General features: G+C 47.3%; 1 protein-coding gene across 3 annotated transcripts in view; it reads left to right on the forward strand.

The window, feature by feature from the left end:
- Positions 1-23,051, forward strand: part of KCNQ4 (potassium voltage-gated channel subfamily Q member 4) — a 125,703-nt gene that overhangs the window by 90,088 nt on the left and 12,564 nt on the right. The window contains exons 4-11 of one of the 3 annotated variants that reach the window (XM_056846221.1): positions 972-1,147; positions 3,194-3,319; positions 4,872-4,982; positions 5,755-5,850; positions 11,241-11,329; positions 16,053-16,208; positions 17,143-17,187; positions 21,029-21,085. In XM_056846221.1, coding sequence (XP_056702199.1) covers positions 972-1,147; positions 3,194-3,319; positions 4,872-4,982; positions 5,755-5,850; positions 11,241-11,329; positions 16,053-16,208; positions 17,143-17,187; positions 21,029-21,085 — 856 coding nt within the window. The remainder of the gene's footprint in view (positions 1-971; positions 1,148-3,193; positions 3,320-4,871; positions 4,983-5,754; positions 5,851-11,240; positions 11,330-16,052; positions 16,209-17,142; positions 17,188-21,028; positions 21,086-23,051) is intronic. The other 2 variants (XM_056846219.1, XM_056846220.1) reach the window with 2 other exon arrangements.

Consider the following 23,051-nt stretch of genomic DNA (forward strand, 5'->3'; position numbering starts at 1 on the left):
CTGTGCTAGCCTAGGCCATTCAGGTCAGAGCACAGCCATATTGGTCCATGGAAAATCCAGAACCAAGAACGAAATCTGTGCAATACCTTTTATTAGAGCAGACCGAAATGACAAAAAATACATTTTGCAAGCTTTTGAGCTCGCAAGAACTCTTAATCAGATTGGATGTTACAAAATTTACGGTGGGAAGGTAGATTTTTCATGCCAGGAAAAACATCTGCCCTGTCGTTTCCCCCCTTTTCAGCATTTTCATTCTCAGATGAAAATGCCAAAAAGTGTCCAGAGGAGGGCAACAAAGATGGTGAGGGGTCTGGAGACCATGTTCTGTGAGGAAAGGTTGAAGGAGCTGGGTATGTTTAGCCTGGAGAGGAGAAGACTGAGAGGGGATATGATAACCATCTTCAGGCACTTGAAGGGCTGTCATATAGAGGAGGGTGCCCAGTTGTTTTCTGTTGTTCCAGAAGGTCAGACCAGAACCAATGGGTTGAAATTAAATCAAAAGAGTTTCCGTCTAGACATTAGGAAGAATTTTCTAACAGTTAGAGCGGTTCCTCAGTGGAACAGGCTTCCTTGGGAGGTGGTAAGCGCTCCTTCCCTGGAGGTTTGTAAGCAGAGGCTAGATGGCCATCTGTCAGCAATAGCTGAGGCAGATCACGAGAGACAGGGCACCTTGGCCATCTTCTGAGCATGGAGTAGGGGTCACTGGGGGTGGGGGGGGGAGGTAGTTGTGAATTTCCTGCATTGCGCAGGGGGTTGGACTAGATGACCCTGGTGGTCCCTTCCAACTCCATGATTCTATGATTTGTGCTCCTGCCTCAAAGTAATGTGGTGGACATTTCCTTTGTCTGTGCTTTCAGCCCAGAATCTGTGGCTCTCCTCAAGGTCCTCGGCCCCTGCGCTACATTCAGAGACAAGCAGCACATCCAGAGCACTTGCTTGACCCTGGGTCACTATTTCTTGCTCTGTTCCAGATTTCATCGTCTTTATCGCCTCGCTGGGTATCATTGCTGCCGGCACCCAAGGGAACATCTTTGCCACCTCGGCCCTGCGCAGCATGCGCTTCCTGCAGATCTTGCGCATGGTCCGCATGGACCGCCGCGGCGGCACGTGGAAGCTTCTGGGCTCGGTGGTCTATGCTCACAGCAAGGTGAGTGAGTGGCTAAGGAGGCAGGCGGACTGCAGAGGGCTCCAAGGGAGGCCAGAAAAGCAGAGGACTGTGTTTGAGGATCAGGATAGCCGAGACCAAAGTGCCCGGGGAATGATCCGGAGAGTCAGCCAGGCTATTTTTAAAAAAAATACTTTATTACATACATAAAATTACATACATACATAAAACGGGGGGAAAGAAAAAGAAACAAAAATATCAATCAAAATTACATACCGTTACAGATAAAAGTAATAATAATAAAAGATCACGAACTCAGGTAAGCATATTAAAGCCAGCAAAAACATTACTCGTCTTCCTCTCCACATTCTAGATTTTTGAAAGTTTTTTTCCCATTCTAGAGATTATTTGGATCTAGACAGCATCTAGATCTTCCATATCTTTATCATTTTATAATAAGTCAGCTTCATGAATACAAAAGTTTGTTTAATCTTATCTATCCAGTTATTTATATCCGGGAAATTATTTCCTTTCCAATATCTTGAAAACACCCAGGCTGTTTTCATTCAGGAATTATTTGCCCATACAGGCAGGAGTGGGGTTTGCAAGATAGATATCCTGACCCAATGACTTCTGAATCTTGAATGCTGAGCAAACCCTCCCCCCACCTGTCCTGGCTTTTGACACTCCCATCTTTTACGTAGCTGTAAATAGTCTGCTGTGTCAAAAAAAACAAAAAAACAAGAGCTTTGTGGCACCTTAAAGACAGCCAGGTGTATTTGTGCCAGAAGTTTGATATCAAGTATTTATTTATTTTTTCATTTGTACCCCACTTTTCTCCCCCATGGGGATCCAGAGTGGCTTACAGTGTTCTTCCCTTCTCCATTTTAATCTTCACAACAACTCTGTGAGGTAGGGGAAGCTGAGAGTATGCGACTGGCCCAGGGGGACCCAGCAAGCTTCCCTGGTAAGAGTAAGGATTAGAACCTGGGACCCTAGTCCAACACTAACCACTGCACCAGCGCTCAACCCAGGAGGTATACTTGGGGGCAAGGGTGGGTTTCCCTGGCATTTCCGTTCTGCTGAATGGAAATTATTCACTCACGTGATGATGCAAAAGCCATGTTCACATTACGTTTGCTAGTCTGAAAGGTAGCACGAAACTCTCCATTGTGTTTTTGCCAGCTGGCCATAGGAAGCTTTTAGCTTGCAAACTACTGTGTCAATCCAGATTGTTAACATAAGAAAGGCCATGCTGGATCAGCCCAAGGTCCATCAAGTCCACAAGTCTGTTCACACAGTGGCCAACGAGGTGCCTCTAGGAAGCCCCCGAACAAGACGATTGCAGCAGCACCATCCTGCCTGTGTTCCACAGCACCTAATATAACAGGCATGCTCCTTTGATCCTGGAGAGAATAGGTATGCATCATGATTAGTATTCATTTTGACCAGTAGCCATGGATAGCCCTCTCCTCCATGAACATGTCCACTAGGACTGTGCAAAAAAAAAAAAAAAAAAAAAAAATCCGGTAAATTTCGGATTCAGGTTTATTGAACCCAATTTTTGGAGAAAAACCCCCAAAAAGCCCAAATTCCCGTACTGGTAAATATGGGAATTCGGCCTTTTCCGGGTTTCTCGGGGAAGAAATCAGGTCCAATAAAGCCTATGGGGCTTTCTGCGGCTCCAGGGGGACATTTTTGTAGGTAGAGCCCCCAAATTTGCAGCTTGGCTGCAAGAGATTCTCCTTGCAGCGATGCTGCAAATTTGGGGGCTCTACCTGCAAAAATGCCCCCCAGGAGCCACGGAAAGCCAAAAAAGGCAAATTCAGTTTTGCCTTTCTCCCAAGGCTTTGCCATTTGGTAAACCTGAACCAGAAATTTACCGTAATGGCTTTTGGGTTTTTTTTTTTTTTTTTTTGGTTTGGGGTTATCGATATGCACACCCCTAATGTCCACTGCCCTCTTAAAGCCTTCCAAGTTGGCAGCCATCACCACATCCTGGGGCAGGGAGTTCCACAATTTAACTATGCGTTGTTGTTCTTGGCTTTAGACACTCAAGTTCACTTTTCTGCTCTCTGATGCTTGCAGGAGCTGATCACAGCCTGGTACATCGGTTTTTTGGTCCTGATCTTTGCATCTTTTCTTGTCTACCTGGTGGAGAAAGATTCTAACTCGGAGTTTGCCACCTATGCAGACTCTCTGTGGTGGGGTACGGTAAGTTTGTTCCTTCGGTTCTGGCCTGGTTTATTTTGGAAGTCTGGTGTCTGGCGGGGCAGGAGACAAGAATGGAAATAGGCACCTACGTTAAGCCTGTGGAGGTGGAATGATTCACTCATCAAGTGAAGGGCGGGATTGGTTGTCAGGTTGGGGTATTGCTACATTCGGGCAAAGGTCACCAGAGGCTTCCGCGATCAGAAAGGTGCAGGGCTGGAGTAGGCAGCTGAATTGGACTCAGTGGCAATGGAAGGAAGTAGGTGTAGGGTGCAGAATCAAACACATGAGTTATTTGGGAGCTAGAGCCCTCCCTTCTTGTGTCTGCTGTTCTGCTTTGCACATGAGGACACTTGGGGTCACCACTAGTTGGACTGTTGAAAAGAAGGTGGATAAGGGGAGACATGATAGAAGTCTAAATGCATGGTATGGAGAGAGTGGACAGGGAGAAGCTTTTATCCCTCGTAATACTAGAAAGCAGGGTCATCAGCTGAAGCTGGAGGGTGAGAGATTCAAAACTGATAAAAGGAAGTATTTCTTCACACAACACATAGTTAAATTTGTGGAACTCCCCGCCCCAGGATGTGGTGATGGCTGCCAACTTGGAAGGCTTTAAGAGGGGAGTGGACGTGTTCATGGAGGAGAGGGCTATTCATGGCTACTAGTAAAAATGGATACTAGTCATGATGCCTACCTAGCCTCTGCAGGATCAGAGGAGCATGCCTTTTATATTAGATGCTGTGGAACACAGGCAGGATAATGCTGCAGTAGTCTTGTTTGTGGGCTTCCTAGAGGCACCTGGCTGGCCACAGAGTGAATGGACTGCTGGACTTGATGGACCTTGTTCTCATCCAGCATGGCCTTTCTTACGTTCTTATTGAGTATTTAACCCAGCCTGAAGGATGTACATTTCTATGCATCTGAGGAACATGAGCTCTGACTCGTATTTTGGTGTTGGTGGGAAGTGCTGACAGGTCGCAGCTAACTTATGGTGAGCCCATGGAGTTTTCAAGACAAGAGATGTTCAGAGGCGGGTTGCCATTCCCTGCCTGTGCATAGCGACCCTGGACTTCCTTGGCAGTCTCCCATCCAAATACAAACCAGGGCCTTAGCTTCTGAGATCTGAAGAGATCTGGGGAGGGGCTGTGGCTCAGTTTGTAGAGCATTTGCTTGGCATGCGCCCCAGGTTCAATCCCCGACATCTCCAGTTAAAGGGACTAGGCAAGTAGGTGATGTGAAAGACCCCTGCCTGAGACCCTGGAGATCCACTGCTGGTCTGAGTAGACAATACCGACTTTGATGGACCGAGGGTCTTATTCAGTATAAGGCAGCTTCATGTGTGTTCAAGAGATCAGGCTAGCCTGGGCCATCTGGGTCAGAGTTCTGACTCACAGGCTGCAATCAATTTAGTTAGCCTTTAAGGTCGTATCAGCCTGCTGACCAAATCGGAAGTTGCTGTAAGTCCAGGGGCCTTTTGGTGTCCTAAAGCAGCTGCTCGTGCTGTCCGTCCAGGAAAAGACGGAAGGCCGTCAGCCTCTCTCCTCTGCTTTTACAGATCACGCTCACGACTATTGGCTACGGAGACAAGACCCCCCAATCGTGGCTGGGCCGGGTGCTGGCAGCCTGCTTTGCACTTCTGGGTATCTCCTTCTTTGCGCTGCCTGCTGTAAGTAGTGCTTGGGTGGGGTGGGGGAGCCAAGATCTGGGGGTACTGGGAAACTGAAGAAATCCCACAAATCATTACACGATTGCTCCTCTCCTGTCCTAGATCCTTGGGGCACCAGGGTCTGGGGTAGGCGTGCAGGTCATGCTCCATCTCTTGGGTTTTTTATGGCAGCCCGCACTCCATAGACATGTATGGACCATAAACCCATTCACTTGTATGGAGCAGCAAAATGGCGTTCTGCTAATCTCTTTGTCCCTGCCTGCATTTCTGCTGATTTGCACCCCTCCTCCCTCCACACACACACTCTGTTCAGTTATTCAGAATAATGGGGACATGGAAGAAAGGGGTCGGATCCTCACAGATCTGTTCCACAAGCAGTGGGGCTTTCCTCTGGTGCGAGGTGCCTCCTGCATCAGGGAAGACGCCACCGTTAGTGGAAGATCTCTGGGATCTGACCCAGGAGCTACAATCAGGAAATGTTTCAGTTGCTCCTTCAGTCACAAGTTGGCGGAGAAAGGAAAGTAGCAGCCAAGCAAGCCTCCATTTCCGGCCAACCTGAGCCTCTCTCAGGGCCGAGCAGGTTCCAGCAGAAGCTGAGGAGCCAGGACCCACATCTGGGACTGGATAAAATGTGTTTTTTTTCCCCCTGTTGTTTGACACACCCTACCCCAAAGGCTGTGGGAGCCCGCTGTCTCTTTGGGTTAGGAGCAAAGCGCTGGTCTCTTTTCCCACTGTTGCTGACTGGTCTGGTCCGTTTCCGTTTTCCTCACAGGGGATTCTGGGCTCAGGGTTTGCTCTTAAAGTCCAAGAGCAACATCGGCAGAAGCATTTCGAGAAGAGACGGACGCCAGCGGCCAACTTGATCCAGGTAGGTTGGATGGGAGAGACAGCTGGCTACAAAGACCTGGCCTTAAGAGGACAGGATTTCATTATTTTGAAGAGCCAGGCTTCTAGCCCTTATGGTGGCAAACATATAGCCAGGAAGCATTTGCTGAAATTCCAGAAGCTAGATGGGCAGCTGAACAAGTTTTGCAGTGCTTTGGGGTGGGAATCCAGGGCCCTGCATAGCACTTTTCCCCTCTCCGAGACCGGGGGCTTTTCTGCATGCTCGACTTAGTCCTGATTGTATTGGCAGTCGATCCGTAAGCACTGGAATTTGTTTGGGCAAGGTTCTTCCTCTGCATTTCCACAGTTGCCTTAAATGATCAGAATTTGCAAGGGAGGGTCCTGTAGTCATTGGCTCTTCCCCAGAGAGGGGAGGGTGCTGTAGTAATGGGCTCACCCCCAGAGAGCTTTGCATTCAGGGAACAACAATTTGCTGGTGGTCCCTGGCCCGCGGAGTGTGCGGCTGTCATCGACAAGGGCCAGGGCGTTCTCGGCCCTGGCCCCGGCCTGGTGGAACAGGCTACCAAGTAACATCAGGGCCCTGCGGGACCTAAAGGAGTTCCTCCGGGCCTGCAAAACAGAACTGTTCCACCAGGCCTACACCTGAGGGCAGCCGCAAGCCTTTCCATTATTATAAATTGTTTTCCATTATTACAAATTGCTACAAATTCCATTATAAATTATTACAAACTGGTTTGGGGCTCACTGCTGATCAGGACTGCCCTGTAGCTGAAATTAACACCATCTTGTTTTATTATAATATGAAGTATGAATTTTAAAGTATGTTTTCATATAGGTGCTTTAATATAGATTTATAGAGAGCCCCGTGGCACAGAGTGTTAAGCTGCAGCACTGCAGTCAAAAGCTCTGCTCACAACCTGAGTTAGATCACGACGGAAGTCGGTTTCAGGTAGCCGGTTCAAGGTTGACTCAGCCTTCCATCCTTCTGAAGTCGGTAAAATGAGGGCCCAGCTTGCTGGCGGGTAAAGTGTAGACGACTGGGGAAGGCAATGGCAAACCACCCCATAAACACAGTCTGCCTAGTAAACATCAGGATGTGACATCACCCCATGGGTAAGGAATGACCTGGTGCTTGCACAGGGGACTACCTTTACCTTTAATATAGATTTTAATTGATGTTTTTATAATTATGTTGTGAGCCGCCCTGAGCCCGGCTTGCCGGGAATGAGGGTGGGATATAAATGTAAATAATAAATAAATAAATATTTGGTAGCATCACAGTACCCCCTCCCTTTATTTTTTGCACATGCTTATATCAATAGATCAATATGGCTGCATTTTTTTAAAGGCACTAAAATATAGGTATGCTGTTGTCTTGATAGGTCGAGCAGGTTCCCTGAATTCCCAGCTTTCATTTATTTCAAAAAAGTAAGTCTTTGTCCCCCTCCCTCTTGCAGAGATATGCCTTATAACTCAGCAAGGAGACCAACTAGAGACTTACTTTAAAAAAAAGAAAGCTGGAAATTCAGGGAACCTGCTTGGCCTGTCATTACAACAGTATATCTATATTTTAGTTACTTAAAACCAAGGAAACCACTCATCTTGGGGAGGAGAGGGCGTGGTTCAACAGGGATGACAGTCCAATCATCGAAGAATGGGCTGGAGGTGCATGGGAGTGGCTGGGACCAAAATAAAAACCACAACAGAAACATTGTGGTCGTTTATGCATGGGAGTTTTACCTGAGGTTCGTTACTGGCTGGACCCACACTTTCCTGTTGGGAATCTCTGCACCAGCAGTCTTCAAGCTCAAATCAAGTCCCCGCCCCTTTAAATGCTGCTTTATAATTGGCTTACTTGTAGTGCTTACAGTGAGAGAAAATCCCCCCCAAATCCAATTGCCACATTAAAAAGCATTTTAAGAACAACAACAACAAACAAAAAAGGAGAGAGTGGACAGGGAGAAGCTCTCACAGCCCCATTCCTGCATCTTTGCTGGGCTTGTGCTCTCCTGTGGCCAGCACAAGGGTTTCCTGCACCCCCAGAAGTGGCTCTCTTTGCCTTCTCCTTTTAGTCTTGCTGTGTTTGATACCACCCAAGTGTCCTTCCATTTCAGGGCTCAGAAGCAGGTTGAAATTCAACGAGAAGATTCTGGTGTCAGATGCTTCCTTCTCCCTTCCCTCAAGGAGTGGATGGTCAGCAGTGCCCACAGGTTGGGGTGGAGGGTCAGAGCGCTGAACTCAACGTGGCAGCAGTTTTGCGGCCTCAAATTTTGGGGAGCCGATCAACGCCTCCCTCCCCGGCTCATCCTTGTTATCCCCACTGATAGCCTCCTTTATCGGCCCCCGTCTCCCTTCCCTCAAGCCCTCACACGCACCAACAATTCTGGCTGTTCCTTTGTTGCTTTTGTGTTGCGGCATATTCTGGCCGGACCATGGCTTACGAAGGGAGGCCCTGGCGTATCGTCCGCTTGTCTCGATTTGGTTCTTCCCTATTGTTGTCCCAAAGGTGGACCTTTGGACTCCCTCGTTATCTCTCTGGTTCAGAGGACCCATGACAAAAGGAACCCCTCAAGCCCCCACCCTCACCTTGCTATCTTCTCCTGCCAGCTTGCCCGCTTCCCCGTGACAGAAAGCGGCCCCGAGTTGTCTTTCATCTCCTCAGTCGAGAGGCTGATGCCGAGCAGCTGGGAATGGACTGCGGAGGAAACAAAAGGGACGTGCGCCCTTGTTTTGGCTCACAAAGCAATCGCGGGGACTCAGCTTTGCCCCTAGCATTACTGTTCTGCCCTCCCCATCTGATAACTCCGACCAAGCATTCTTGGAGACAGACACAAGGTGCGGGTATGGCCATCCTATTCATTCTCCTCCCTGTAATTATTTTCCCCACGGCTTTCTTTGCTCGAGCCAGAATAGATTTAGGAGGATCAGCTCCAAAGTGGCAGGGTTAGAAGGTTGAGAACTCTTCGGAAGGGAACAGAGACAATTCTTTTTAATTGGATGTACAAAAGCTGGCCTGAGCCATTGCAGAGGTTCCCAAACATCTCCTGGCTAACTTTGCTCGTTTCCTCAGATAATCCTGGTTGGGAGCAGGGTGCTGTCCACTTTGAGGTGACTGGGTCTGAAGGGAGCTGTGAGGGAAAGCAGCTCCCTTAGCCACCAGAATTAAAAATGTGGGACAAATGCCCTCTGAGGCTGGTTCCAAAGAACGTACGAAGCTGGAACAGCACAAGATCCCTGACATGTGTCAAGCATGAAATTTGAGCTGTGCTGTTCTCTGTGCTGGCTTTGGGCTGATGCATGTAATAAACAACCACACCACCTCTATGTATAACATACTGCATTCACAAATATAATTCACATAGATGAGCCAACCTCATGAAATCACATTCACAAAACCATGATGTATGTATGCCAAAATATAATATATCCAACCAATACATACTACAACAGTCATACAATAAACACATACACTAATATCTTCTTCCATTTTACTCTCACAACAACCACCCTGTGAAGTAGGCTAGGCTGAGGCAGAGTGACTGGCCCAGGGTCACTCAGCAAACTCTTGCAGCAGAGTAGAGATTCGAGCCAGGGTCTCCCAGATTCTAGTCTGATACTGTAACCACTGTGCCACGCTGCCACCACCCAGCCCATAGCCTGTGGCGCAACTCACCCACCACTTTTTTAAATAACTTGCATTTTCCTGCATATAAACATAAGTTAATATATATTTCCGAGCTGCCTTTCTAAATCAAACCAAAGGTTCATGCATCCCAGGGGTCTTGAACCTGTAGATCCAGCTCCAAATATGACTCACCACAGAACTGAATGTGTCTCTTGAGCGAAGATAACAAAATCTTCAAATTTATGTGTACTGGAGGGGTAAGCAAAGTGGTAGCATACCCAGTGTGTGGAAGGAATGGCAAGCAAAATATTAATAGGATGAAATGGCTTCTTAGATACACTATAAAGGCTAAGGTAAAGGTAAAGGTAGTCCCCTGTGCAAGCACTGAGTCGTTACTGACCCATGGGGAGGTGTCATATCCCAACATTTACTAGGCAGACTCTGTTTACGGGGTGGTTTGCCATTGCCTTCCCCAGTCATCTACACTCTACCCCCAGCAAGCTGGGTACTCGTTTTACCGACCTCGGAAGGATGGAAGGCTGAGTCAACCTTGAGCCGGCTACCTGAAACCGACTTCCGTCGGGATCGAACTCAGGTCGTGAGCAGAGCTTTTGACTGCCATACTGCAGCTTACCACTTTGCGCCACGGGGCTCATGTAGATACACTTTACAGAAGGGGAAATGATGCAGGTGAACAGTTGCCAGTAACCTAAGTGTGGACCACGTGCAGATTCATGCCAGTGCGCTGGAACAACTGCACGGCACTCCAGTGTATATTTCTTATTGTGAGGTCCTGTGTGTGCTATGTCCAAATAAGAGATTCACAACAACCAGTGTTTTGGCTCCAGAAACTTTATGGATAATTAACAGAGAATCATAGAGTTGGAAGGGACCACATGTTAACATCAGTAATGTTAAGTTTCACTTACGCAAATAGGCTTTCTTATGCCGGCTCTCGCTTGATCTCTTGCTCTGAGTTTTGATACAGTTCAGCTCTGTAATGGCCAAAGGCGGCTAGCCCTGCTGCAACCCAGCATTCTGTTTCCAACAGCAGAGAGATGAACACAGGTGGGGCCAGGAGGTGCTTCTCTCTGTATTTGCAGGCCATTTATGCAGGGTCAGTTTTGATGCTTGCTCAAAGCTCTTTTTTAAAATGCAAACTTTAAAATGCCTATTCACGGTCCCAACGCAAAAGGAGAAATTACACACACACACACACACTCTTCTGCTCCTTCGTTCCTTCCTTCCATTAGCAATAGTCGTTTGCATAGTTAAGCCGGGGCTGTGAGATTTTGCATGCTTCCTCCAGGGGATTCTTTGAGGCGGGGGCGGAGCAAGCACAAAAGGTCGCATTAAAGGGGCTCTTAGGAAATGCGAAGCAGGTGTGCGCCGGCTTCGAAGTCACTTCCTGAATGACAGTTCAGTGTGTGAAAAAAGTATATATATATGCGGGGCACTTCAGCCTGGAACGCGCTGCTAATTACCAAGCATAAATGGTCACAGTGTTGGAAAGAACAGTTCAAGACTACCGTTCTTCCTGACAGAATACGTCTGTCTGTGTGGGGAATTTTTCTTTCAAGGTGGAAGTATTCATCCCTGCGTTCTCTGACGTGCAGACTGAAATAGGGAAAGAGTCTTCTTACTTCATCTGGGTGAACTGGGTCTTAGGAATGCTTCAGAACTAGGTCTTAGGGACACGTGAGCGGGCTTGTCGGAAAAAGATTATTTAAAGAAACTTTTCTCCCTTTTTTACTCCCTTCCCCCATGCCGACTCTTGACTGTCACAGGCTGCATGGCGCCTCTACTCGACGGATATCACCCGGGCCTACCTGACAGCCACCTGGTGCTATTATGACAGCATACTCCCATCATTCAGGTAGGAGGGAAGATGCCTGTTGGGCCAGGGGGAGAGTATCCGTGGCTCCTACGGTTCCTGTAAAATTTTGGATTTCAGACAGAAGAGCAGCAGAGAGATCTAGATGACCAACTGCTCATTATGGGAAAGGCAGTTGCTAATGGCTGAACTACTATTGTCCTTTCCCCCTGCCCTTCCTTCAGAGAGCTGCACTTCGTTCTTCTCTCTCCCATATTATCCTCATGACAACCCTGTGAGGATGATTAAGAAGAAGAAGAAGAAGAGTTGGTTTTTACATGTTGACTTTCTCTACCACTTAAGGGAGACTCAAACCGGCTTACAAACACCTTCCCTTCCCCTCCCCACCACAGACATCCTGTGAGGTGGGTGGGGCTGAGAGAGCCGTGACTAGCCCAAGGTCACCTAGCTGGCTTTGTGTGGAGGAGTGGGGAAACAAATCCAGTTCACCAGATTAGCCTCTGCCGCTCATGTGGAGGAGTGGGGAATCAAACCCGGTTCTCCAGCTCAGAGGCCACCACTACAAACCACCGCTCTTAACCACTGGCCCAAGGTCACCCAGGTTGCTTCACTGCCAAGTGAGGATTTGAACTGGGGTCTCCCTGTTCTCAGTCTGACACCCTTACCACTACATCACACAAGGAGACTTTTTGTTTTGTTTGTTTTGCTTGGATGAGTCTAAGCTCCTGGCAGCGGTAAGACTAAATATGTTTTTGAGGGGCCTGGTTCCTTTATACTAGATCCTGCTCTTTCATGCCCTTTCCAAAAAAGTAATAGATGAACCATCTGAGGAGTAACTTCTCCCTCGCCACCTATCCCTGAAGAACATATTCCCTGTTCGCATGTTACAGTGTAAGTATGGGCAGACATCGGCTTGTAAGAAAGAGCCAACACACGTTTGCTTTACGGATGAAACCGGGAACCAGTACGTGGATAAACGTGGGCTTTGTATCACAGTTGTCCCTACATTCAGTATAACGAGAACTACTCAATGCACATAGCAAAGAACAATCAAGCATACACTGTACAGGGATGGTATGCGTGTTCACTGTAACTTGTGAACAGGGCTAGGATAAGGACAGTAAGGCGATTTAATTCAGCAATTTAATTTAGCGAATAAATAAATAAACAGGCCCTGCCTGACTGCCCCACTTCCCCATCACATAACATTGCAATGATTTCCCCCCTCCTTCCTCCTCCCAGTCCCAATATTGACCACCACCACCCCAAAAAATATTTAATTTCCCTCTAGAGAAAACGAACTGCAGCCAGTCCTGCGCCTGGGAGGAAAGGAAAGGGGTACCCTCAGGGACGTAGCATGATTGTGGTGGTGCTTCTCGAGTACAAAGTTTTGTACCTGCTATGGCAGGCTGACCCTTCAGGCCAGACAAATTCGGGGAGGCCCCCCCCCCCCACAATTTCGTCCAGCCCCATTGAAAACATTGGCTGTCTTTTGGGTGCCGATTCCTCGACTTTCCGCACGGTCACAACGCATTGCCATTCCATCCGTGTCACCCGTTGCATTTCCTCCCACTCCATCCCAATCCAAAATTGCAAATGTCAGTCCAAGCAGTTGGTGGAAGCTGCAGTGGAGACTGGAGCGGGGGAGCAATTCCAGGCCTTCTCTTGCCAGCGTGTTGGTTGTGGGACAGGAAGGTACGCAGCTGCCTCTGATCTGTGTATCACCCCCTCTGAGCAGCAGGGGCTCTCCAAAGTCTGGGGGGGGGGAGTCTTTCCCTTCTGAAAATGTCGACGGTTCTATCTGGGACTTTTGTTTGCAAAGCATAGGCTGTAGTACTGAGTCATACATCCCTCCAAAGGGGAAGGAGTTAGTTTTCCCCCTTTCACATAGACACATGAGAGTGGACAGGGAGAAGTTTTTCTCCCTCTCCCATAATGCTAGAACACGGGGTCATCTGCTAAAGCTGGAGAGTGAGAGATTCAAAACAGATAAAAGGAAGTATTTTTCCACACATCGCATAGTTAAATTGTGGAACTCCCTGCCCCAGGATGTGGTGATGGCTGCCAGCTTGGAGGGCTTTAAGAGGGGAGTGGACATATTCATGGAGGAGAGGGTTATTCATGGCTGTTAGTTAGAATGGATACTAGTCATGCTGCATACCTATTCTCTCTAGTATCAGAGGAGCATGCCTATTATTTTGGGTGTGGTGGAACACAGTCAGGATGGTGCTGCTGCACTCGTCTTGTTTGTGGGCTTCCTAGAGGCACCTGGTTGGCCACTGTGTGAACAGACTGCTGGACTTGATGGGCCTTGGTCTGACCCAGTAGGGCCTTTCTTATGTTCACATGAAGCTGCCTTCTACTGAATCAGACCCTCGGTCCAGTATTGTCTACTCAGCCCGGCAGTGGCTCTCCAGGGTCTCAGGTAGAGGTCTTTCACATCACCTACTTGCCTGGTTCCTTTAACTGGAGATGCCGGGGATTGAACCTGGGACTTTCTGCATGCCAAGCAGAGGCTCTACCACTGAGCCACAGACCCTCTCCTGCCTGATGGTGGCTCAAAGGGACTTTGATTCTGGAAGAACTGCAGGTCAGTTTTCATAGGCTTCAGCTGTAACCTCTAGGATTCAACCCAGTCCCGCTGGACAAATGTGCACAGGACGTTCCACCCTCAGAACTTCCCAGGTGCACAGGGGCTCAATTTGGGTTGAGACCCCAGGGAGAAGAAGAGCTGGTTTTTATACACCGCTTTTTCTCTACCTTTTAAGGAGTGTCAAAATGGCTTGCCATCACCCTCCCTCCCTCTCCCCACAACAGACACCTCATGAGGTAGGTGGGACTGAGAGGGTTCTGAGAGAAATGTGACTGGCCAAAGGTCACCCGGCAGGCTTTATGTGGAGGAGTGGGGAATCAGACCCAGTTCTCCAGATTAGAGTCTGCCTCTCTTAACCACTACACCATGCTGGCTGGGAGGTAGAAGAGCCTTAAGCTTTCCACTCCTCGCACCATTTTCCCAACCTAGAATGGCCCTGGGGATTTGCTATTTGTCCCATTGGGGAAACGTAATGCATGCTGGTGAGCTATACATAAGCTTCCCAACAAGGAAAATCGCATCTCCCAGTGCCATTTCAGGTTAGAGAATGAATGACACATGGGGAGGGAGGGAGACTTACACCACTTTCCCCCACATGCCGTGGTCCTGACTGGAATCAGGCCCCTGTCCGCCTGTCAGTTAAGTTCTGAGCATGAAACTCTCCGTGCCCTTCTGGGTGAGGGACCAAGGTAGACACGGGGAAGATGAAGGCAGCATAAGATATAGTTAATCCTTAGAGGGCTACCCTCTTAGATGCTGAACAGACACGTTGCTTCCAAGACACTGGTTCACTACCAGTGATGTTCCAAGAACAGGGGGCAATTATGGAAGAACTGGAATATATGCTCTTGCTGGCTTATAACAAGAGATTCCCTCCCGCATCCTATTAGAGGATCTGTACTTAATTTTCAAGGCTTTGCTCTGAAGAGCAGCAGAGTTCTCAAGGATTTATCATATTAAAGGAGATTTACAACCTTTAACTCTGATAAAACAGAAGTATAGGGGATAGGGTTCCATTCTCTGAACTATTAACCAGCAAACCAGACGGAACACCTGTATAAACTTTTTATCTTTTATAGAGAAAAGATTCTTTTTACTGAGCAAGATAGAAAAAAATACATGCATGAAAAAAATTACAGTTACTACAATTATAAACCCTACAATTACTGTGAAGATAACTGCTAGAGTGATTAAAGTTCCTAGCATTGCTTAATCGTATTATAGCAAGCAATAGTTTTAAAAAGGCAAATCAGGTTTCATCTTTTTTTCTCACTGCTTTCAGGGATTATCAAAAAAGCCCAAGTCACCCAATAATTTCACCCAGAGATCTGACCTATTCCTCTTCTGAGAAATCTGATTTGCTTATCATAAGAGTGCTTGTTTATAGATTTGCCACCTTATTTGCCAAGGAAGATCTGATTGGCTGTGCAGATTAAAGTGACACTATTTCAGCTGCAGCTGCCACCACAGTATTTATTTATCCTGTTCTTCCCTGCACTTGGCCTTGCTCTGTGTGGCTCTGCCTCCTGCTGAAGCCATTTTGTGGTTGCTCCCACCACCACCCTAGGAGCCCCGTGGCGCAGAGGGGTAAGCTGCAGTACTGCAGTCCAAGCTCTGCTCACGACCTGCTTCCGATCCCGACGGAAGTCGGTTTCAGGTAGCCGGCTCAAGGTTGACTCAGTCTTCCATCCTTCCGAGGCTGGTGAAATGAGTACCCAGCTTGCTGGGGGTAAAGGGAAGATGACTGGGGAAGGCACTGGCAAACCACCCCGTAAACAAAGTCTGCCTAGTAAATGTCGGGATGTGACGTCACCCCATGGGTCAGGAATGACCCGGTGCTTGCACAGGAGACCTTTACCTTTACCCACCACCCTGTAACCGAATTCCAAAGGCGCCCCCTGGCTGGAAAAGGTTGGGACTCCCTGACTGAACCTGTCGTCCAGAAGTTGGAATACCCCATAACCCAACAGTCCCAGCTCATGAAATCTCACTAGCCAGTTCATTACTCGGCGCAACCAGTTGGCCAACTGAAAGAATGTCAAAAATATCATGTGTGTGTCCCTTTTTTTTGCTTGTTCTGTTGTTTTGGGTTTCTGCTTTCGTTTCCCCCCCTCCCCCTCCCCTTTTTGAAAGGTTTAATTTCTCCGTGTTTTTATTTGAACCCACCCCTAGAGAACTGGTTCTTATGTTTGAGCACATGCACCGAGCTCGCAACGGAGGGCTCAGGAACTCTGAGGTGAGGAAATTCCCCGACGGAGCTCCGCCGCCGTATCACTCCTTCACCTCTGGCACGAAAACCGCCAGTCCTCCTTTTTGCCCGGGGGAAAGGTAGGGTCGAAGCCGCCTCTTGGCAATGTTGTGTCCTTGGTGTGTGCTTCCTCTCTCTTTGGTGTGTTGGCTCTCTGTATCTCTCTCGTGGTGCTGTTTCCTTTAAGTGTGGTGTGGTTTTCTTTCGCAGCCCTTTTCCTCCCCTCTAGTGGTTGTCGTTGACCTTTTGAGCGAGCGCCGTTTGGTTTTGGTCTCTCTGAATCGTTCCACCCACCAGTCCTGCACGTGGAGCTTTAGGACTGAGAGTGGGAACTGTTTTTCTAGCACCATCCTCAGTTTCTTCAGGACCAGTGTTTCCAGGGGCAAGTTTCTAGCTCTCATGGAGTAGCAACAGCACACAGACAATTTGGTGTTGGAATCTCAGTAGGAAGCAGCAGTTCTTCGCTCTACCTTTCTGTGGTTGCAAAGCATATCGAAGGACAAGGGGCTTCCACTTTCTCTCTCTCCCCCATCACATATTGCCTAAAGCCGTTCTAAATAGGGGGGGAGCACATGGTTTTTGCTATCAGATCGGAGGCCAAGGGCTTTAGCGCCATGTGCAGAAAGCAGCAGGTGGACCTTGAAATCCCTGATAAAGGGGCAGGATTTGACCGTCCAGGCCCATGAAGCGGAATGCCAAGCCAGGCCACAAAGCTCGAGGTTCAGTGTGGGGCAAATCAGTCATGTGTCTATCCCATTGTAACAAACAGGAGACAGATCCGTTCCGAGGTCAAAAATCTGCTGGTCTCAGTGGGGTAAGCCTCAATGGCAGCTGGGGTCGACCGGACTCCCTTTCCGGCAAGAGGGCCCACGTTGCCACATCTGTCAGGTTCCCCCCTTTCAAGTCTCCTTTGCAGGCTCCGCCTCTCATTTCATCATCTGTTTTCTCTTTCCTCCTCTTTGCCCCTCTCCCTCCTCCACCTTCCATCACCATTTCCTTATTCATTCCTGGAAGCTGGAAAGAAGAGGACGCTCAACCCCACAAGTGTTTACGCCTAAGGTAACCTTTCTCTTAAAGCTGCAGTGCCTGCTTTTGTCACCTTTCACCCCCCAAAAGAGAGAGAGAGAGACCCCCCCTCCCCCCAAGCACGGTAGGTTTTTCCACCAAAGGTACAAACAAGGTTGTGGGAGATGTGTTCAAGGCCAAGGGAAGCTTGTGTTTTTGGGGTGGATGGGAAGAGGATCATGAGGAAAGGCAATAATGGGCCCACCCAGAGCCGGCTAAACCTGCTTTGTGTACTCAGAAGGACCAGTGTTAAAAATGTAAACTGGTTCCATTTGCAGGGAATCTTAAGGTTTGAAAAGATATTTTAAAACTTCCATTAAGTTCCATGATTCCCAAATGGATTGTCCCAATAACAGTCTTTGTTTTATTGTAAAGTTTGGGTTTTTGTTTTTTTAATTGAAAGGGAAAATGAAAGAGCAAGAGGAAAATAGGATGGGTCAAAATTATGAGTGGGTCCTACAGATATAATTCCTCAAGAAGCTGTTTTTCCCTGTTTAGCGGTCAGTATGTTAGCTGAGGTCTTTTATTTATTAGATAGAAAAAGCTCTATTTCTACTCTATGCAGATCTAATTTGCTGGCACAACACGTCACAGCCATTCTAAACAAGGGGGGGTTGCTTCATTTTTGGGATGGATTTTCCATTATTATCGAGTATGTAGATTATGGACCGTGAAAGAACAGAAAGACCAAAAAGCAGTGGTTTTTGATCCTTGGAACCAAAGGGGGGGACTTGAGGAAGGGGCTTATTTTGGCTTAATGTAGCCTGAGGTTGGGTCCTGCTGCCGCTTCTGAGGCAGGTTTCTGCAGGTCCCTCTTGTTGGAGAGCAGTACATTAAGAACGGCAAAGATTGGGCCAGCAGACTCGAGCATCAGTACTGCTTTGCAGAAGTTGATGGAGAAAGCTGCATAAAAATTCCATCAGCAAAAATCTTTAGACTTTTATCTTAGAGTGTGTGTTTTTTACTCCTACTCTCTCCATTTTGAAAACATACTTGAGGAACCTTACGGTTTTTAAAACAAGCCAGGTAGGCATCATAATGCTAGGTGAGAAGAATGCAGAATGTCGCAGGGTATGGCTTGAGACACCTTATTAGTGAGAGGCGACTCCGGGAACTGAATTGCATTCGGTGATCAGGACATGATATGAGTCGAGTGGATTGGATGCTTATTATGATTCGGTAGATTCCAGTCTATTCTGTTCCTTCAATAAATTACCACCCCCTGTTCAGTTAAAGATGCTAAAAAGGTTTTTGAAGCACTGTATTCTAATTTAAAGTCTGTTACTGCAGTAAGAATAGATATCAAATCACAAGATGTTTTAGTTCCTGCTATGGTGCCAGCTTCTAAGAACCCATTTCTTCCTCATATTTTCCCTCAAGCCAGCACTCTAGATATTGAAGGGGATCCTGATGCTATTGTGCCTATTGAGGAAAAGGATCTCCTGCCTGAAAGGCCAATTATTCCCCTAGACCCTCATATTATTTTTGAGAAGAAGGCCTTTTGTTTTGCTCAACTTGCTGATCACACGCAAAGCCGGTTAGATTTGAAAATCTTTCAAGGAATTTAGCCGGCTAGTTTCCTCGCATTTCCTCTCCTGAAGTTCAGGAATTTTATTAGTACATATGATATTATTTTGCTCCAGGAAACTTTGTGTAAAGAGCATCAGGACATGACAGGGTCGCAGCGCAGTGGCGCGGCTTGTTTGCTGTGCTTGCGTACGGCTCGTCTGTCTCCCCACCACCCCTATGCCCAGGGCCTAAGTGACCATTTCCCAGTTTGTTAAGCTCTCTGCGCTAGAGCGGGTAGGAGGAGCAATGGGGGGGGGTGCCTGCAGCCACAGCAATGGCAGTCTAACTCCCCCCCCCCCCAAAAAAAACTTGATTGCCCTGGAGCACTAGTCCTACATGGATCCATTTTATCCGAGTTGCATCTTCTTTTCCCGAAAAATCCCATCACAGCATTCCATGGCGGCTTCGAGTGAAATGTTTTGCTGGTCAACCCAGAAGTGGCAGCTGGTGGTTCCTGGGTCATGAAAAAGAGCCTAAAAGTTGAGCTGAAAATTATACAAAATGCTAATATAATTTTGGGCCTTAAATACACAGGCTAATCAAATTTAAAAATATATAAAAATTGCTAAATATCCAGCATAGTTTGATGAGGAATCAATGTAAATTAATAACCCAAATGCATTTCGGCCTTTGCAGCCTTCTTCAATGGTCATATATACATTTATACATTTTTTTAAAAAAGCACATCCAGAAATACATAAAAGGTATGCTGTAACGTAATAACCTATAGTGTATGGCCCGTTGTGTGGCCAAAAATGGAATTTTCACCATTTAAATTGGCACACACAGGTCTTGTAGTCATTTCCAGTGTCTTGTGGATGTGTATATCATCAAATAGTGATAAAACGTATTGGCTCCTGGGTCACCCGCAGGTCTCAAACGGAAGCCACCTGCTCCTATGAGTGCCAGCCCCAGAGGCAAAATGAGCAAGGTCAATAAACAACCTTTGTTTGTTTGTTTATTTATATGCTGCCTTTCTCGCTAGTGGGGACCCAGAGCGGCTTACGGCATTCTCCTCCGCTTTATCCTCACGACAGCCCGTGAGGTAGGTTAGGCCAAGGGTATGTGACTGGCCCGAGGTCACTCGGCGAGTTTCCGTGGCAGAGTGAAGATTCGAACCTGGGTCTCCCAGATCCTAGTCCAGCACTCTGATTACTTCTCCACACTGGCAGATGAACTGTTCAGTTCAGTTTATTTACAGTCATTTCACCAGCAAATATCAGTACAAAAGTACAATTTTAAAACCCAACTGAGGATCTCGGTATTTTACTGGCTACATAACAGAACTTTGCCACTGAATGAGAGATAAAAGCATCTTTATCTTCTAAGAAAAAATTAACAATAATATCATCTGAATGGCTAACATTCCTAAAATTTCTGGCCAACGCAGGTAAAATCAGCTTATTTCTAACCTCCCGATAAAATTCACAGTGCAATAAAATATGTATAATTGTCTCAACTGAATTAAAACTACAGGGGCATGATCTGGCCTCTTCAGGTATATGCTGAAATCTCCCGTTGAGCATAGCTGATGGAAAGGCATTAATTCGGGCTCTTGAAAAGGCCCATCGAAAACTAGATGAACAATATTGTTAGCAGACCCTTTCAGGGATGGTGGTAGAGCCTTGGTCTACCCCCCCTTCCCTGGTTGCTGTCCAGTACCATAACATTTCTTGGTAGCACTGCAGAGCTGCCTGGACTTGCCCCTTGGCTCTTCAGGTGTTGAACTGAATAGAGGGGACTGTGTTGTTCAATAGAGCATGGGTACAGGCCCCACAGTTATTCTGGGAGTGCCTCGGCATGGCTGTTTCCTTGCAAAGATTGACGGGAAGCACTTGTACGGGGTCCTTTCCCACGTGAAGTGGGAAACTAGACCCACAGTGTGTTCGGTGATACCATTCATGACACATGGGTCTGCCTCAGAAAATGCTTGGCCTTTTAAAACAGGAATTTGTCCAGCTTGCTCTTCATCCATCACTGGGGTGAATAAATTGCCCCCTTCCCATTAGTTTGCGTTACTTAGAAGCAGGATCGAAAGGACGTTCCAGATGCAGTGGCACTTCTTACGAGTCCCCTGTTCTTCTCCACATGGTGGTGACCACAAACGTATCCATTACGGCCAGCCTCGGCACGGCTTTCTTCTACCCACATTATCCTTTGAATGTTTTGTTTCCCACTCCTCGCTCCTAACTAACTTTTCCCTTCTTTTTTCTTCCCATCTCCCCCCTTTCTGTTTTTGTTCATTTGTTTTTCCCCATCTCTGTAGCCAGCTCTTTAGTAGTAAGCGGAATTTCTTTCGGATTCACACCGGCTGGAAACAGAGGTACCGAAGGCTTTGGATCTGCTACCTAGGAGATGTTTTGGGGCCGAATCGATTTAATTCTAGCTGCATTTTTGTCCTACTTCTTCTTTTTTTTTTTTTGAAAGCCTGGGTGGGGGGCATGCTGCCCAAATGTGGGGCGGATATATGCATGGGACCCCTGTGCTAATCTTGCAGTGATGCCCTTCCTTGGTGGGGAGATATGTTTGTTCTCTCGTTTAACCAGATGGTTTGTCTCCAATACAGCTTTATGGGGGAGAGTTATTAAGTTCATTTGGATGGCAACATGGTGACCCATAATGGAACCATAAATATGGAAGACTTCAAATAGTGTTCTCAAACTTATTTTAAAAAAAATCTCTCTGCCCCCTTCTGTCTGACTCAACTTTTCTGAACACAAATGCCCCCCAATCCCACTAACAACTATAGAGTTTATGGCCTGCCGTAATACCTTGTAGAAATTCAAGGCAGCTTACAATGTAAATAATAATAAAATACAATAAAATACATTATTTAGTTATGTTTCAATTTATACCCTGCCCTCAATCCATAAGAACCACTAGTTAAAATCTGTAATATAAAACTGGCAGTAGGCAGAAGAAGTACGTGATCAGATATTTAGGGGTGCTTACTTACTAAAAGAAGGGCAAAAAGCCAAGAGAATCACGCATGCTTCAAAAACTGTTTTCTGGAAGACTCCTGAGGAGGGTTGCCCTCACTCCTAAGACTGTGGGGTTCAGTGGGAAGAGCCCAGTGGGATGAGCTGTAGAGGGAAGGGGGCAGGAGATTGAAACCCACTGGGGGTGGGGGGCATAGCTTGGTCACTTAGGGTTGATATCTGCTGAGCAGGGCAAAGGAGGGCGAATATGATAAGTTCTCCTTTGTGGCAAGCTAGACAATAGTCTGTCCTTTGGGCATTTTATTCCTCCTGGAGACCCTGAGTCTGAAAGTCCTGGCACCTCAGTTCAGACCTCAGTCTGAGGGAGGGAGCTGTTGAAGGGGGAGATGTACATTACCCCAGTCCCTCTAGGGGTGGGGGAGTCTCACTCCTCCCATTAGTCTCGTGTGCTTCCTTGAGGCATGAAAAAAAGGCAGCTGATCACTTGACTTCATTGGCATATTAACAATCTTTCATTCATTTGATCGGCTCTAGTTCCGGAGTGAGATTTTCACAGGTGATGCACAAGAATCTTCTTGCATCTTTCTGCTCCATGCAGGGAGAGGGGATCTTCCACCCAGGGCAGAAAATCTCACCAAATCACAGAGGGAGAGGGAGCTTTGATGGAGGAAGGGTTTGTAGGATCTCCCTCTCTGGAGCTTCATCCTTCACACCCCATAGGCAGGGGTCAGCTCTGGGGCCAGGCCTCAGCTGCCAAAGCTTGGAAGATTCTGCCCTCCCCTTCCCAAATCCTCTGCCAACTTCATCCTCGCTCTTCCCTTCAACAATGTTCTGTGCTTCCCCCAAGGGACAGCTGTCCCTGTGCATTGAAAGCTTAAGACTTTTAATAATGATGGATCACTACAAAAGAGAACAGCGCAGCATAAGAACAGCCCAGCGTAAGTGCAACTCTTTGACTTGGATGTTACAACTCCATCTTTCCAACAGTTCATCAGGTTGGAATTCAAATTATTTTTGGAGAGCTGCTTGGGATTTTCCTTTTTGTTGTTGTAAGAACTCTAAACTGGAGTCTCTAAATTTAAATAGGAGCACAACTGGGTTTTCTCAAGCTTCAACACATCCTGACTCTCATAAAGCTGTGCTGGAGATCTTCCCGCCCATAGGCATTAAGCGACAACCTGGTTCTGGAATAACATTTAGGCCCTACAGTAACTTTGTGATTCTCCTGGGGAAAGTGGTCACATCAGCACGGAGATGTCTCCACATTCTGTGGGGCTAGAAATTCCAGTGGAGTCCTTTGTCATCGTGGCTGGGATTTTTTCCCCCTGATATGCCTTCCACATCTATACG

Source organism: Euleptes europaea, chromosome 3 (assembly GCF_029931775.1).
Source record: "Euleptes europaea isolate rEulEur1 chromosome 3, rEulEur1.hap1, whole genome shotgun sequence".
NCBI classification, from domain to species: Eukaryota; Metazoa; Chordata; class Lepidosauria; order Squamata; family Sphaerodactylidae; genus Euleptes; species Euleptes europaea.